Source organism: Thermobia domestica, chromosome 7, assembly GCF_964235325.1.
Source record: "Thermobia domestica chromosome 7, izTheDome1.hap1.1, whole genome shotgun sequence".
Taxonomy (NCBI): domain Eukaryota; kingdom Metazoa; phylum Arthropoda; class Insecta; order Zygentoma; family Lepismatidae; genus Thermobia; species Thermobia domestica.
In genome coordinates this window covers 10823029-10841648 of record NC_137460.1, presented here as the reverse complement: position 1 = coordinate 10841648, position 18620 = coordinate 10823029, and the positions used below count along the sequence as shown (strand labels likewise).

The 18620-nt window shown below is 38.0% G+C and overlaps 1 protein-coding gene across 15 annotated transcripts in view; it reads right to left on the bottom strand.

Annotated features, from left to right (window-relative positions):
- Positions 1–18620, bottom strand: part of cac (calcium voltage-gated channel subunit cacophony) — a 1271727-nt gene that overhangs the window by 359338 nt on the left and 893769 nt on the right. For all 15 annotated transcript variants that reach the window (XM_081764099.1, XM_081764105.1, XM_081764112.1 and 12 more), the window contains one exon: positions 1524–1663. In XM_081764099.1, the coding sequence (XP_081620225.1) occupies positions 1524–1663 (140 nt within the window). The remainder of the gene's footprint in view (positions 1–1523; positions 1664–18620) is intronic.

Genomic DNA, 18620 nt, shown 5'->3' with positions numbered 1-18620 from the left:
AAAGTGTATCAACATCATATAAGCAATTTAGTCAAACCACGGGAAGCTATCACAGAAGAGTTCCACAGGGTACCAACACGGGTTAGTCAATCTTCTTGTGAAACGTTGCTCTTTGTTCCAGATATGTATCGATTTCGATGGTGCATTGTTAGACCATGCCATGGAGAACAGAGATTAAAATTATTGTAAGGAAATTTATTAGAGTAATGTGTTTAATTTTATGCGCAAGTTGTGTTGTTAGTTTCTTTACCGCAGTCTTTCAAACATTATATACATAATTATGAGGCCACCCTTACATCGTGTCTGGAGGGTAGTTTGAAGAGAGGGTATAGGAGGTTCACTGGAGCGCCCCTTTGCCCCTCTTCCGTCATCACTGGATATAAATCAACAAGCTAAGTAACAAAAATGGCTTTGTTATCCAACAGCGTTAAATAGCCTAGATAAACCCAATCTTCATAGAATTCACTCCTTATTTATTTTAAATCTGTAATTCATCTTTTGGGAGAGATAAGAATTTAATACTGAATTTTGAACGGGGCAGTAACACGCATCCTATGAGCAATTAAAAATAAATGTACATACTCGTAATTAACAAATACAAATCATTTACACAAATAATATATTTTTAGAAACTGGATCACAATCAGTCAATATTAACAGAGCACTTTATACTATTTACAGGATGTTTCAAAACAACACCGACAGCGTTTGAGAGGTGATTCCTGAAACTAATATAAGACGAAAAGTATAGACCAACCTGGGTGCAGAAATGCTTCCTTTCGGAGTTATAGGCTACCGAAAACATGAAAAAATGAATTTTAAAGGTCCATAGCTCTAATTTTATGGGACCTATCATAGTCGGGTCAAGATTTTATTTAGGAACTAGTATGTACCCTATCTAAATTTCCATGTTTCAGAATCCTGCGGCACGTCCGCAACAATTTTTATAGAGGTAGTTGGTGAGTACTTCAAATTATAAACCTGTAGCCGAACTCCCTCCATAAAAATTGTTGCATGAGAACCTTAGGATTCTGAAACATGGATTTTTTTTTTTTTTTTTTTGGATAGCGCGCATATTAGTTCCTAAGTGAAGTCTTGACCTGACTACGATAGATCCCATAGTATTGGAGCTATGGACCTTTAAAGTTGTTTTTTTTTTCTTCATGTTTTCGGCAGCGTATAACTCCGAAATAACGGATTTCTGCACCCAGGTTGGTCTATACTTTTTGTCTTATCTTGATGTCAGGAACCACCTCGCAAACGTTCTTAGTGTTGTTTTGAAACACCCTGTATATTGACACTGATATATGTATAAAATATACTTAAATAATTTGTAACATTGCATTTATAATAATATTCTACCCAATTTGTGTTAAAATAAAATCTCCAAGCTAGCTGTACACTTTTTAAAATGGTAATGTACTATTCAATAATTAATTGTATGCCTATTTTGATTTGAATGAGATAAGATAATAATAATAATAATAATAATAAAAGAAAAATAGTTTGTTGAAATTACTTACCCTGTAACTACTACAACAAAATCCATCATATTCCACACGTTCCTCAAATACGATCCACGATGCAATACAAAACCTAACGCTAAAATTTTTAATGAGGCTTCCACACAAAAGATGCCCAGAAAATAGGGCTCTGTTGATTCCTAAAATTAAAAAAAACAAACAATTATGAAAGAAGATATTAAAGAAAAAAAAGGTTTAAAATTACAAATTTTAACATCATAACAATACTCTAATAAGATTGGTCAACATTATATTTTTCACAAAAGAACATAATACTGAGCTTCAAGCAATTTGTCCTCCTGAATTAAAAAAAAAAAAAAAAAAATGTAATCAGAATCATATTATAAGGCAATGTTTTGTTGGGACAGTCATTTGTTAACCCTTATACGCGAAATGGACTGTATTTTCTTGAAACATGACAGTGGCGGATCTAGAAAGTAAAAACTGGGGGAGGGAGAACCCAGAACCCAGACTATGATGTATATAATGAGCTTACAATAAACTTTCAAAAATTTATAAATAATAGCTTAAATTATTTTTGTCACTCAAAAAATTTGGGAGGCCTAGGCTCAAGGGCGCCGATCCCGGGGAGGAGGAAGAAGGCCCCCCAAAGTTCATGTGGGCCCACTTACTGTAGTTGTAAATTTACAATATTCGGTATAATTTCAATGCAATTTGTTTTAAAATCCTTATATATGCTTTCTGCATATATGGAATGGGCCTCCCCAAATTTCCAGAGAAATCGGTGCCCTTGCCTAGGCTCTCCCCGTCCCGGTCTAGATTCGCCATAGAAAATGCATGTGTTTGGAGCAACATTGTTGTGGAAGATACATGACAAATTTTAACTATTATAATATTGTTGAAAGATACGATACTATACAGGGTGTAACATAAATACATGGCCAAAAGCAAGGATGTTATAAAATAGAGGATCTGCCCATATCAATCTTCATTCTTTAAATCAATGAAGCCAAAAAACAACCAAGCATCGACACGTCTGATTGGCTACTCTCGTTTCCGTCATCGTCTGATTCGCTACTTTCGTTTCCGCCATGATTGTTGGCTAAAAACACTGCGATCTTATTGGGCGGAGTGGGCAGAGTAGGAGTGGCGAAACTGTGACGTATGGCTTCACGATTTTGTTGTAAGGGCATATCCTCTATTTTATAACATTCTTGGCCAAAAGTGATGAGGTGATTGTAGACATCTAAATAAGTAAAAATGTTCCTATAAACATGGGTCCAATGACACTTCGTTTCCGAGATGCAGGGTGTTGAAATGTCGAATCCCCCCCCAATAGCTCACTATGAGACGGTGAATGGAAATGTTCAATATTACAGGAATAATATAATCAAGTGGAATTATACCTGTGCAAATACATTTACACTAACATAGAGAATGAAACTAATCAGCATTTGAGGTTATTGGGTCGTCAGTATTGCCAACCTGGTACAAAGTGTTACGTTTTCAAATAGCACTAGACGTCCACACGTTAGCATATGATTACTGACATCAAAACGTTCTTAAACATGGGGCAGAATCCGCTTCGTTTTCGAAAGACAAGGCGTCCAAGTGTGAAGTCAATTAAGGGCTCACAATAGTAAACACGGTTCATAGATCACAACTATTGCATGTTTCCAAAGATAAGTAATTGAAAAAGGTATTCGATGGAGGCCTCAGCGTTCGTTTATACCACACATAAACTTTAGAAGACAGTGCCCCATGTTTAGGAACGTTTTCATGTCAGCGATCATATGCTAGCCTGTGGACGCCTAATACTATTTAAAAACATAACACTTTGCACCAGCTTGACAATACTGCCAACCCAATAACCTCAAATGTTGATTAGTTTCATTCTCTATATTAGTGTAAGTGTATTTGCACTCGCATAATTCCAGTTGATTGTATTATTCCTGTAATATTGAAACTTTCCATTCACTTTCCCATAGTGAGCCACTGGAGGGACTCGACATTTGAACACCCTGTATCTCGGAAACGAAGCGACATCGGACTCATGTTTATAGGAACATTTTTTCTTATTTGAATATTAGCAATCAGCTTGTCACTTTTGAATATGCGTTTATGTTACACTTTGTATATTAATCGATAGGTAACACCAAGGTGAACGAAATGAGAAGCTTGAGCTTAAAGTCTTATGCGTAGTTTTCAAGAAAATTGAATTTTATGGTGCTAAAAGCAATGTTCGTTACCAATATCAATTAATACTTTTCATTCTTCTGAAATAAGATTCTTTGTTTCTTTATTTACAGTATATAAGAAACAAAGCTGTTAAGTAGAAGATTGTATTTATTTTTATTTTTGTTTTGTCTTCTCCTACTCACGTTTGTCAATAAGGTGTTAGAAAGCTTGAGGAAGGTTTGTGAAGAATATGGAATGAAAATAAATGTTAACAAGACAAAAGTCATGGTGATTGGAACGAAGCGGTCGTTGTCAAATATAGAAGTAGGAGGGGAGAAAATAGAACAGGTGACTAGTTGTCGATACCTGGGCAGTATTATTAGCGATGAGATGAGGTGTGAACGTGAAATAAACGCAAGAATAGGAATTGCGAAAGAAGCCTTTAGGAGAAATAAAAGATTATTTTGTGGGACCTTGAATAAAGAGTTGAAAAAAAAAAAGACTCATAAAATTCTTGGTGTGGAGTATTGTAATGTATGGGTCAGAAACATTATGAAAAACGTAAAAATAATGAAAAACGACTGGAAATTTTCGAAATGTGGGTATGGAGAAGAATAGAAAGAATTAGCTGGGTCGATCGTAAAACGAATGAGAGGGTGTTAGGAACGGTTGGGGAGAAAAGGACGATTTCATATATTATTAAGAGGAGGAAGAGAAACTGGTTGGGACATTGGCTAAGAAGAAACCGTATCTTAAGGGACGGACTAGAGGGTATGGTAGCAGGAGAAAGAGGGAAGAAACGAAACAAGGCTAAAATTGATGGATGGTATCAAAACAGAGAAATCATACGTGAAGACGAGGAGATTAACGGAAGACCATGGGGCATTGAAGCCTCTCAGTTGCAGCAAGTGACTTGTTAATAATGGCAGAATACCTATGATGATGATGATGATGTCTTCTCCTAGCGGTGAGACACGCATACTCCTAACAATGACGCTTATTGTTGGTAATTGTCTATCAAAAGATAGCGCTAAAATCTATACGAAATTAGAAAAAAAAAAAGGACCGCTTCAAGAACAGGAGGAATTTTCTGTTGCGAAAGAAATCTACATTTTGCGTTAACTGAGGTCACCAATAGAAGAGTGAATCGTAAGCGTTATAGTGGCAATATTGCAAATGGGAGGTTTCCTGAGAAAATAACCATAAATGTTTGAAAATGAAATGAAATCTTTAAGTTTTACGTCCCACGCTTATGCCGGTTAGGCTAAAGGAGACGGTGATAATGAGAAATGAATGAGATGGTGGAATGAAGAAAGTGGGAGGAAACGGAAGAACCCAGAGAAAAACCACGAGCGCCGTGTTTGTCCACCACAAAGTCCACACGGCGTGAGCTGGGATCGAACCAGGGACCCCAAGCACCAGAGGTGAACGCTCTATCACTGAGCCACCGCGCCCCCATAAATATTCGAATATTGCGCATAGCTAAATTTGTGCAGTCATCGACAAAAGTTTTTTTTCCGTTTGTAAAATTTATTTTTGGAATACCGGTGGTATGTCTGCAATGTATAGAAAATCACATTCTTTTTAATCTAGTAAAAACTGTCCTGAAATTGTCCTTTCATTCTGAACTTATTTACGAAATTAATTTCATCAAATGAAAAGAACTTTTGTCGCTGACTGTATTTTCACCACTTCCATTCTCTTTCGTTCTCTCTCTCTCTCAGTCTCCCCTCATTCGTTGATAATTTTTTTTTTTTTTTTTTTTGTTTACAGACTATGAACATTTAAATGACAGAGCTAAAGTTCGCGAGATTTAACTTGACTCATTCTCCGAGAGGAGCTAACACAGCTAAAGTTTGTGAGATTTTACTTGAACCACTTCTGTTGCAAAATATATATAGGCCTATACTACGAATATCTTTGGTTTGATAAATCTCTGGTTTAATCCTAAATTACGCCTAGTCTATCTAGTTTAATCCCTAGTTTATCTTGGGAAAAGACAGTGTAAGTGAATTTTACGATACCTTCCCCTTACATTGGAACAGCTTTCAATTAAATTACTGGGAATAAATATCCCAAAGTACATTTGCATGAAATCGCTATTCCTTTCGATGAAAAGACGATGAATTAACCAACCAGTGCTCAGGTGATTCACCGGCCTCTCATAGCTTATTTGATTTGATTTAAGTTTAATTTAGCGTTCCTTTCAGCAGTGAGGCTATGTGAGACGTGGACCTACAGCTTAACGTGGGATCCAAACCATATGAGCTCCCGTCTGGAATCGAACTCGGGTTACCAACGTCAAAGGCGCGTACGCTAAGTACTCAGCCACGAGGGAGGTCGCGTCTCATAGCTAATTGTTGGCATAACAAACTGCCTTTAGTATGGTAGAGCCTGTTCGATAACACTTACAACAACATATGGTTTCTGTCATGCATAAGACTCACGTCTGATAAAGCATTGCTGATGAAAAGAACCAACAGAAATAAACAAATTCAACAATACTATTGGCGTTTAACGAAAATAATGTCCAAAGACGAGGCATATACGAGGAAGGACCAGAAACTAAGGTTACAAGACAGATATTCTTGGAGTTTCGTCTGTTATAGAGGAACGAGGGGTGTGCGGTAATTTTAATACATGGAATTGGCAACTGTGTAAAGTTTCAGCCATCCGCCACCTATGGCGCTAGTTGCAGGTAAACACAAATGGCAACTCATTTGGAAATTGGTCTCACAAAGAAGTCCGCTCAGTTATTTGATTTCTGTGGGCGAAACACGTAATCGTGGTTGAAATTCACCGGCAGTTGGTAGAAGTTTATGGAAAGACTGTAATGTCATCTTCCTTCACGACAACGCGTGACCACATACAACCTAGAAGACCAGCACGCTGTTGAAGCAGCTTCGATAGGACATCATCGGCCACCCTCCCCACGACCCGGACCTCACTTCAAGCGTAAGAAAACGTTAATGGTTTATTTCTATCACTTCTGGTTTGGATATCGTCTTCATTAGCAAACTCGGTTTTAACTTTTAAGCTTCTGTAATTACTCTGACTAAATTTTGTGATAATCCATCAATTAGTTCTTTGAAATTTTGCTGTTCCGAACAGATGAACAGACAGACACACGAACAGAGTAAATATATTTAAAAACATTTTGGTAAAACTAAATTTTTCAAAAATACGCTCTGATGAAGCACATTCCACATCAGGAAGTCGCAGTCGGAAAGAGGGATTGCCGCCGTCGACGGTGGCGGGCCCTCAGAGATAGCAGGCACCCGCCCGCGGCGGCACGACTATTTACTTGTTCAAAGTTGCCGATCTTTTTGCCGAGGCGGTAAGCGGTCGAAAATCGTAAAATAAAATGCCTTTTGCAGGCTGTTGCCGACCGTCAGAGTCGGCAAAACAGTCGGAAAGCCCTCTTTCCGACAGTCTGCCCACTCCGTTTGCCGGCCTCTTTTCGACGGCGGCGCCGGCGCATTTACTGCACCTTTACGGCTGTTTGCCGACTGCTTGGCAAGGCAACTTTCCGACGGCGGCACCGGCGCATTTAATGCTCATTTCTTTCTGTTTGCCGACTGCTCGGCAAGCCAACTATTCGTCGCGGTCGAACATCGCGCGGAAAGAAACAGGTGTCCGGCGTCGGCAATCCGACCGCGGCATCTGCTCGGCATGGACAAATTGCCCGACTATAGGCGGCTGGACCCTGATGGAGTTGTTTCTGATGTTTAGTTTATTGTAATAGTGACACGCATACTACTAACGTAGATCTAACAGTATCACACATACTGCTGACAGTATGCACATATTCTGCTTGTAATCAGAACTCAGAAGTAAAGTGAAAACATATTCAGTTTCTTTAGAACTGTGAACAGAACAAGATGAAACTTCGAAACAACTACGGTGCTACAGAAAGAGTCACATGAATCAGAGAGATGACAGGAGTAAGTGGCATTATCATGAAAATAAAACAACTGAATAATTTCCACTATTATACAGGGATATTCAAAATGATCTTCCCAATTACAAATTTTAATAACTCACGTTTCTAAACACGTACAATCATGAAAGTGATAACTAATGAAAGAGAAATTTAGAGAATTTTAGTATCTGGCAAAGCTGTTGTATTATTTGCGCAGTTCACCGCTAGGGTGACAGCAACACAAGATCGCAGCAAATCAGGACAGAAAATTTTTTGTGTGCTAAATTTTCATAGTAATCAGTCTGTTATTAGTATCCAAAGAAGCTTTAGAACTAAGTTTGGAGAAGAACCTCCAGTATTCGTAAATTGATACTTCGATTTTAAAGAAAGAGGATGCATCTACAAGATGAAAGCGCCCGGCCGTCCATCGGGAAGTGCGGAAACAATGGAATGTGTTTGGGATAGTTTCACGAGAAGTCTACAGAAATCCGCGGTGAAAGTAAGCACAGAGTTGCAAATACCACAGTCTACTGTGTGGAGAGTTGTCCGTAACAGTGGCGGCTTTAGCCGATAGGCCGGGTAGGCAAGGGCGCCGGTCCCGGGAGGCCGAGGGGGCCCGGCCCCCCAAAGCTCATGTGGGCCCCCTTACTGTATTTGTAAATTTACAATATTTGGCATAATTAGAATGCAATTTGTTTTAAAATCCTCACATATGCTTTCTGCATCTAAATACCCCCCCCAAATTTTCAGAGAAATCAGCGCCCTTGAGGGTAGGCACGGGCCTACCCAAAAGTTTTGAAAAATATATAAACGCTAAAAGATACAATAAAGAATAAATATATTATATTTTATTTATATTAATGGTAGATAATTATTTAACATATAGCAACAACCACTACTGTAAAAGTAATTTCCTACTGTCGTTAATCAACCAAATGTGTATATGTATCCATAAGCAAGGGAGCGGGCTTACCTAAAATTAAAATCCTAAAGCCGCCCCTGGTCCGCAAGCGACTGAAGTTTTATCCCTACCGGTTGACATCGTTACAAGTCTTCAGACTGGTTACTATGCAAATTTAGCACACACAAAAAGCTTCATTTGTTGTCATCTTGTGTTACTGTTGCCTTAGCGTCGAGCTGAGCAACTAATTCATCATCTTGCCAGATATTAAAACTTTTTTGAGTTTGTTTTTTCAGTTGATATCACTTTCACATATGTGCGTATTAATAAACATGAGTTATTGAAGTTTGTAATAGAGAAGACTATTTTGAATAGACCTGTATATTATGTACTTACTATAAGCTTTGCTTATTATACAGGGTGAGTCATACGTCTCCATACAAGATGACTAATGTTTATTTTTGATTTTCCAGGTAGTAAGTCTCCATACAAGATGACTAATGTTTATTTTTTTATTTTCCAGGTAGTAAGTCTCCATACAAGATGACTAATGTTTATTTTTCATATTCCAGGTAGTAAGTTTCCATACAAGATGACTAATGTTTATGTTTTATTTGTATGCAGACTTATGACTCACCCTGTATATTATAATTAGATAATAGACTCATCGGTGGGCAAAGCAAACCGACTGTTATTATAAAACTAATGTTGTGTATCAGTTTCGCCAAATCAGGGGCATCATTTAGGGGGACTGGAGGGGGGGCAATTGCCACCCTGTGTTTGAGATTTATATAGATTTAATCAATAGAATGCTCATCAAATCAATGAAAAACGCGAAATTTTACTTGTATCAAGGGGTCTTGCCTCCTCCAAGCAAAATCTGATATGACGCTCCTGCGTCAAATAACAGTGTGATAGTGCTTGATTAAGCCAAACTGTTTAGTTTGCGAAACAGTTGTGCGATATTAGTTTTATTAATAAAAATCTGTTGGTTTTGTTCAGTAGTAATTAGTTTATCATCTAATTAAAAGAATTGAAGTAGCAGTAGATCAGGTATCTCGAAAAAAGAAGACTATTTGAATTAAACTTAGAAATTCCTGGGGTGCAAAGCTTTGACATACAGACTATGTTGCTTAGTCGAGCTTGTTTTTGACGGAGCATGCCACCAAATATAACAATCTTAATTCCTTAGACGATCAACTACTTCCTTATCAAATTTCGTTCAGATCTGGGTAATATTTTTTAAGAAATGAAATGAAAGTTTTACGTCCCACGGTGATGCCGGTTAGGCTAAAGGAGACGGTGATGGTGAGAAATGAGTGAAATGGTGGAATCAAGGAAGTGGAAGGAAACGGGAGAATCCCGAGAAGACCTACGAGCACGCTTTTGTCCACCACAAAGTCCACACGGTGCGAGCTGGGATCGAACCAGAGACCTCAAGCACCGGAGGTGAACGCTCTACCACTGAGCCACCGCGCCACCCTGGCCAATAATTATCGACAAGTAAAGTACCGCGTATGAGGCTACTTAACCAAGCCTTGCCATCAAACGTAGCGACCTTTATTACTTAGACTATGGAATACTTGTCTACGAAATTTCGTTCAGATCTGCCCAGTAGTTACCGAGAAATAAAGTACCACATAAAAGGAAAGTGAAACCGAGCCTACCCATGGCCGAACCCTGCCACCAAATATAGCAATCTTTATTCTCTGTATGATGCTAATTCTCCACCAAATTTCGTTTACATCTGGCCAGTAATTACTGAAAAATAAAGTACCACATACAAGGATACCCGAACCGAACCGATTGTCCCTGGCCGAGGTGGCCACCAAATATAGCGATCTATAATTCTTAGATAATTAACTACTTTCCCGCCAAATTTCGTTCAGATCCGTCCGGTAGTTACTGCGAAATAAAGTATCACACACACACACACACACATACACACACACACACACATACATCAACACTTGAAGTAAAAGTTCGGTGGGCAAAAGCAATCGTTGACTGAATATGAAGAGTCAAGAAGTGATCTAGGAAACGTCATCATACTATGTTGTGTGACGAAATCAAGAAATACTGTGACGTAACGCAAAAAAGAATTGGTCAATATTGTCCAGCAGTAAATTGATGGTAGTTGGTTGAATGTTTTTCAGTTTTTTTGTTTTTGTTTTGCGTCGTTATACAAGAAAAAGGTTATGAAGGACATAATTTACTCTTAATATAGGTTCCGAATCTGATGCAGTTGTCGGGTGCAAAGATCGTGATGTAAGATGAATCTTCATAGTGTAGTCAGTTCCCCATCACACCATCTCGCATACAAAAGAGCTAAAGAGGCTCAATGGAAGAGCGTTCACCTCTAGTGCAGAGGGTCCTTGCGTCGATCCCAGCTCGCGCCACGTGGGTTTTGTAGTGAACAAACACAGTGTGTGTGGGTTTTCTCGGGGTTCTTCCGTTTCCTCCCCTTCTTCATTCCACTATTCCAATTATTTCTCATCATCACCGTCTCCTTTATCCTAGCCGGCATAACCATGGGACGTAAACTTAAGAGATTTCATTTCATTTGCTTTAAAAGAGCTAGGTTAAAGGTCCAGGATTTTAAGTAAAGATACGACATGGAGAGTAAAATGAAGATTTTAACTGATTTTAACCGAACTACAGAGAACTAAATTGATTAGAACTTGGGCCTGTAGAACATACTGAAACTAAAAGTGAACGTTTCTGAATGTTCAAAGATATGCAGTAGAATCAACAATCTCGAAGCACAGAGGAAATCAAATCTTATTTCGCTTACATGTTATCTATACTTCGACAAAACGTATATGTTTGTATTATTTGTTTCTGAGAACTGTTTTCAAGAGAGAGAGAGAGAAAAAAAACAACGAAATTCTCTGTTATCTGAGCAAGTACATCGTTGCGTAGAGTATTTCCGTTTGCTTCCTAATGCAGAGTGCTTGTCACTGAAGCGGATGTTAGATGTTTCTTGTATGACATAGCCTGTCATCATCTTTCTTGTTCGCAATGGATGACAATGTGGTAGCAAAAAGGAAACATAGAGAATTGATTAGTTTTAAGAAGGTGTGGAGGGGGGAAGGAGAGGGCTTTGTGCGCGCCTTTAGCTGAGACATTGACGTCAAAAGCGATGGAGAACCTCTACAGAAAAAAAAGGAGAAAGAAAAGCAACATTCAGGCCAGACATATACATAATGTCACATGCTTTTCCTAGAGTTCCCGTACAGTACAAAAGAAACCTGTGATAGCTTCTTCTTAATTGTTAAGAAAGAACAAGTAACTAACTGTATCATTTAAGAGACTCGATAGTTCATCGTCGCAGAAATAAACAAGTGAGTTCTGTGACAGTATATCACAAAGAAATCCCTTGCACACTCTTGGAATGTCGAGATGTCCGTGAGACAACAGTGGAATCCTATGGAAACCCTTATGTCCACTTTATGAGCAACTTCTTGCGGAATTCCTGTGGAATTTTTCTTGTCTGTTTGAGAGATGATCACAGAACGAATTTCTCATATCCAAATATTGTTTTGTGACAGGAACATCCCGTTGAAATCCAAGTAAAATGCCGTGGTTATATCTATTATCCTTAAAGTTTCCACTGTAATCCTAAAGGTCCCGTGGATATTTCCATTATCCTTAAAGTTTCTGGTTGCAAACCTGAATGTTCCGTGAATATTTCCAGTATTCTTAAAGTTTCTACTGCAAGTCTGACTGTCCCGTGGATATTTCCATTATCCTTAAAGTTTCTACTGCAAGTTAACTGTACCGTAGATATTTCCATTATCCTTAAAGTTTCTGGGTTGCAAACCTGAATGTTCCGTGAATATTTCCAGTATCCTTAAAGTTTCTACTGCAAATCTGACTGTCCCGTGGATATTTCCAGTATCCTTAAAGTTTCTGGTTGCAAACCTGAATGTTCCGTGAATATTTCCATTATCCTTAAAGTTTCTATTGCAAGTCTGATTGTCCCGTGCATATTTCCATTAAAATTTCTACTGTAAACTCAATTGTCCCGATAGTATTTCCATTACCCTTAAGGTTTCTATAGCAAGACTAAATACTCCGGGACAAGTACGGGACCTCCCGTGACTCTCTTTGTATTATTCTCTAATATCCTTCACGGTGTATTCAGAGTCAGGGACGATCGCAAATGTTTTCTAGATGAGACCGATTCTAAGAGGGGACGAATACTTATACACAAGCACACTCGCGAATACACACACATACTTTAATGCACACGTGTATATAATACATCAAAACAACAATTATTTATTCATATATCCCTATTAACTATAGTAAATATATTTTTCTATTATACTAATATAGTGTTTAATGTAAATATATGAAGTACTATAGTGAGCGAGTAAGCAAATTATCATGTCTTGACATATGTACTTCGAAGAACTGAATACCCTTTGAAAATCCAGGGGGAATGCGCCCCATTACCCCAGTTGCAAGCGGCCACGTCCAGTGGACATTTTATTCTACAGGTTTCCCAAACAATACTGTAAAGACCTCTCTCGTAAATCTGATGACAAGTACGTACCCTAACCATTTCTGACCTCAAGACCTAGTTAGTCGTAATATACTTGGTGAATGTATTATTCAGTTCAAAATTTTTGTCGATACTAATTCTGTCGGCTAGGCTAAAGGAGATGATGATGATGTGAAATGAATGAAATGGTGGAATGAGGAAAGTGGGAGGAAACGGGAGAAATCCGACAAAAACCTACGCACACGGTCTTTGTCCACCATAAAGCTCGCTTGGCGGGAGCTGAGATCGTACCAGAGGTGAACGCTCTACCACTGAGCCACCGCGGCCCCACGTGTAACCGTAAGATCTATCCTTGAACCTAATACAGAAGTTTAACTTTCAGTATCGAAGTTGCACAGTTTGGAAAGCTGTAGTAGTTTTACATTGTGAAACGATTCTTTTTTTAAATTACGATCTTCAGCAGTAGTTATAATGATAGATTTTGTATAGGGTACTAGCATAATTTTCCAACAGGTATTTAAAACAATGATCTTGACAATTCCCGAGTATAACGCCTATTGAGTATACAACCCATTCTTCAGAAGTGTCTTTTGGGTTGCCTAAAGTCTTAGGCTAAATTGTTCTGACAATGAGCCTGCACCTGCATGCACATTCATTGATCATAAAACTTGTCAGTGTCACTCGCTTTGGAAGTTCGAACCAATATGCTTACAACAAAACGTCCAATTAAAAGCATTATTGCTTATTATAACCTTTTGTGATTTAGAAGTCAAGACTTAGGTTTCGATGGTATAGTTGCTCCACCCGAATCTTAGACCCACTGTATACAGTAGAGCGTCGATTATCCGAAGTAATTCGGGGACATGGGTGTTCGGAAAACTGGTTTGTTCGGATAATCGAACTGTACTGTACTGTACTGTACTTCTACAGCCAGTGCCAAACCGACAGAAGTGTGCTGATTGTTGAAACACAGCGACTGGCGGCTTGGCCGGTCAGCAGAGCCTTATGAAGGCCCCATTAGAAGCAATGTTCCGCCAACGGTGGCTCAGTGCGGCGATTACTGTGGGAAACTTGGTTTGGGAGTGAGGGGGATGATGGACGGTAGGGTGGGAGAGTAACAGGTGCGAGCGAGTACACAGTTCGGTTAAGCGGTCGTTCGGTTGACCGACTTTCGGATAATCGACGCTCTACTGTACTATACTCAGTGATGTATTGCTAGAATTTTTGATAGATATACACTCAATCGTTTTGAAAAGTATAGCGTGTACCTATCCCCATATATGTTCGTTCTTTCCCCATATATGTAAATTTAAGGTAAATATACGCCGAAATATATATAAAAAAAATATTAGGTGGATGGATATACGCCGTATATTCCCATATACGCACCATTACATCCCTGAATAAAGGTTAAAATCGAGCATAACTAAAATTTTGAAATTATATAAACAATATAGAAATTGTAAGCGTTTTAATATAAAATATTAAACAATGATATGATTAAATATTTCACTTCAAGTATTCTACCATACGGAGACCTTTTATAGTGTGAAAATATGGGGTCTATACAAAAGCGATGAAAAATACAAAGAATTTTCGAAATAAGGATAGATATATAGTAATAATATAAAAAATGCCAATGCTTGGATAAACTTCTAATTGGTCTTTTTACACTAATTTGGAGGATGGTAAATCTAATTAAATTATTGTAAGCCATATCTATCCATGGCGTCACGAGAAGAATGACCTCAAAAAGTTTAGATGTTTGATCTACTGCTTGTGACAATTATAAAAGAATACATATTTGGTAACATTTCTAAGTACACTCCTTATATTAGTTTCATGATGCTGAATCCAAAGGAACTTACTTTTAAACATATCCATCTGTGAAGTGCAAACGCGAAATATAGGAAGAATAGGAAGCGTAAAAAAAAAAAAAAAAAAAAAAAACTTTAGGAGGATAAAAAGTCTATTTTGTGGGATCTTGAATAAAAAGTTGAAAAAAGGACTGATAAAAACCTTCGTATGGAGTCAGAAACATGGACATTACGCAAAAGGGATGAAAAACAACTGGAAGCTCTCGAAATGTGAGTATGGAAAAGAATGGAGAGAATTAGTTGGGTCGAGCGGAAAATGAATAAGGTCTTAGAATGGTGTTGACTAAGAAGGAATTTTATCATGAGGGACGTACTAGAGGATATGATGGCAGGAAAGAGAGGGAGGGGGTGAAGGAGACTACAATTAATGGATGATATCAAAACAGAAAAATCGTACATGCAAACGAAGAGGCTAGCGAAAGATCGTGGAGCATGGAAGATTCTCAGTTGCGTCAAGTGACTTCCCAATAATGGCAGAAAACCTATGATGATGATGATCTGTAGGATCACAAGAAAAATCCAGGGGCGTCATTTGGTAAGGGCAGGGAGAAATTGTCTGTGTTGGAAAAACACATGCCTTTTAATAATTTGTATACTAACATAATAATAATAATAATAATAATAATAATAATAATAATAATAATAATAATAATAATAATAATAATAATAATAATAATAATAATAATAATAATAATAATATGAAACTCTCATGTTGGTGAACCATGTTGTCTCCATTGGTAAAATCTAAAATGGCGCTAATGGAGAAAACTAGTTTAAAAGTTGGTATATTCTAGGATTGCCATTCGTCCCCGAAAAATACGGGACCTTCACGGAATCGACAACTACGTCTCGGCGTCCCGACAATATTTCTCGGGACTCCCCCGGATTTCAACGAAGAAGAAAGGAAAGGAATGTTACTGTTTGCTTATTCATAGGATTAGGTATATAATTAATCTCTTAAAAGAAGTAAAGTAAAAATTCAACGAAAGAAGTTTTCTGAAGAGAACAAACCCCGGTAGAACATATTGCCAATGAATTAATTCTTCTAAACAAAAGATATAACACGAACAGACAAAACGTGTGAAAGTAAACATCATACCTTGAACGAACTAAAACAGACTCTGAATTGCTTACCAAGGGGGGGGGGGGAGGCGGTAAATCATCTGCTTACGTTTGCTTAACTAGAGAAGAGAAGGTCTACTAAAATGACTAAAAATGTGATTACGTAATACTTGAACAACTCTATCTAATGGAAGAAAGTAAATTAGTATACAACACTTCCTTTCATTTTAAGCAAGTCAAAGATTCTCGTAATTTAGTAGCGTCCCGGATTTTAATTTCTGAAACTGGTAACCGTTGTATATTTATTTTTATTTTTCTTGTTACGCGACGGAAGGATATATTTAAAAATAATTCAATTGGATTCAACAGCGTTCTGAAATTAGTATAAAAATCATAATTAGAAATGTATTCAAACATGGGCACTATTACTATTGGTTTTGAACGGTAGTTCTTTGAAAGCTCTAGTTGGTAATGGAAGTGCGTGAAACTTAAGTTGCACGCTGTGGATCTAACAAACAAACAGAAAAACTCTGTAAAAATTTAGAAACATGTTAGTTGAGAATAGCGGCGTGTCTCCTATCATTTATGGCAGAATACATATGAAGATGAGTTTACATGTATTTCCGAACTCTATTCATTTCGTATTGTTTCATGTCTTTCCGCATTGTGTTGTAGAATCCCCCCCCCCTCCTTCCTTCCATATCTGACCACGCAGTAGCGTTGTTTGATGGTCACCGAGAAAGATGGAATGTATTGTTTGGTGAATTTAAAAAAAAAATAAATAAAAAAACTGAGAAAGACATGACGACGAGACATGGTGTCTGCCAAGTGTCCGCGTTGCGTCTCCTATTTGGATACAAGCCAATCGACATAACTCATCACGCCGCCGCTGCGAGCGCTGTTGTTGCGACGCAAACAATCAACTGCCAAAAATTTTTCGTCGAAGAGGAGAGGGCGAAAAAGTATAACAAGTTGCTTACCCCTCCTGTTTCTTGTTCACGGAAATTCGTCATGGGAAATTCCCATTGTATGGATATAGATGGTTGCTTGAAAAACAAATATAAATAATAATAAAAAAAGACAAGGCAGTTATGGTAATTATTCCCATGATCTGTCCTATAGGATAGTTCCGATAACGCGATACTAATTAATTGGACAAATTGTAAAACGTATACAAGATATTCTCTATACTTACTTTGTTGTTCAACCATACGAATTAATCCCGCCTTTCTGTAGTTTTCCTAGAGAAATAAATGGTTTCACACTATACAGAGTGTTCATGAATTCAGTACCATAAATTTAGGTGGTTTTATACATCGACTGAAAGGAAAAAGTTCTAATAAGCATGGGATGAAAAACGCCACAGTTCATATTTATAAACCGTCAAAAATGCGAGACATAACGTTTTGGAACTCTCTAGTTTCATAATTATGAGACCTCTCAAGCAGAGATGGCGTGGGTCAATGAAAACTTGACCCATGATCTACCACCCACCATAACCCGCGATCCATTGGATCCACGATCAACCATGACCCATGCAAGACCCACGACTCACCATGACCCACTCTGACCTACCACACACCAAAATCCATCGTCATCAACTGTGATCCATGATCCACGTTCTCCTCAGCATTGACTAAAGAGTTCACACTTGTAATAAAAAACAAGACCGTGAAATTATTACTAACCGAAGTTTGAACTTTTACGATCAATTGCTCAAACACCTGTCTGCTACAATACTGGCGGATCTGACCTTTACGATATAAAATGGTAAAGCGTATTACGACAAAGGTCTATTTATTATATATAATTATTCTTTTGTTGAATTACACGTACTTTTCAGTGGAAAATAGGATGAAATTTGAAAGTTTCAAATCAAGGTAAAGCAGACCAACGTAAAGGGGAAAAAATATAATTTGGCTGTCTCGAAAGCCAAGTAATAAGTCCTATTACTATTATTACAATTACAAATATGAATTTCCAGAAGTGCCTGAAGTTCTGTTTTCACTTAGATATACTCATTTCATATAAGTAAATAGAAACAAAAGAAAAAAGAACAAAATGGAGGCTTTGAAATTAAACCGTAGACAAATTCTCCGATGTTCAGAAGGTGCTGTTTACAATGTGTTAAGCAGAGTGGGTCATGGTGAGTCAGTAGGCCAGAGTGGGTTGCAGTGGGTCACGTCATATTGACCCACTGACCCACTAACAAAAATCCTGACCCATTTGACCCACCACTCACTCCATCTCTACCCTCAAGAGCGGTTCAAGAAATTACAAATGAACTAGCATGCTTTCTATCTTAATATCAATGGTTCACACACTGGCGTCACAAATTGTATAAAGTAAGTTGGGGTACACGGATACAGATACAGATTGAAGTCCTAATTGAGAGTTCGTTGCAGAGGTTCTGAGAGATTGTTTTAATATTTAGATAGAACGCAAATGGCGGAAGCTTCATAACGAGGAACTACATAGTTTATACGGTTTACCCAACATTGTTAGGGTCGTCAAGTCTAGGAGGCTTAGGTGGGCAGGTCATGTAGCTAGAATGGAAGAAAGTAGAAACGCTTTCAAAGTCTTGACTGGTAGACCCATAGGAAAACGACCATTAGGAAGACCTAGGCGCAGATGGGAGGATAATATTAAGATGGATCTCGCAGAGATAGGAATACAAAGTAGAAAC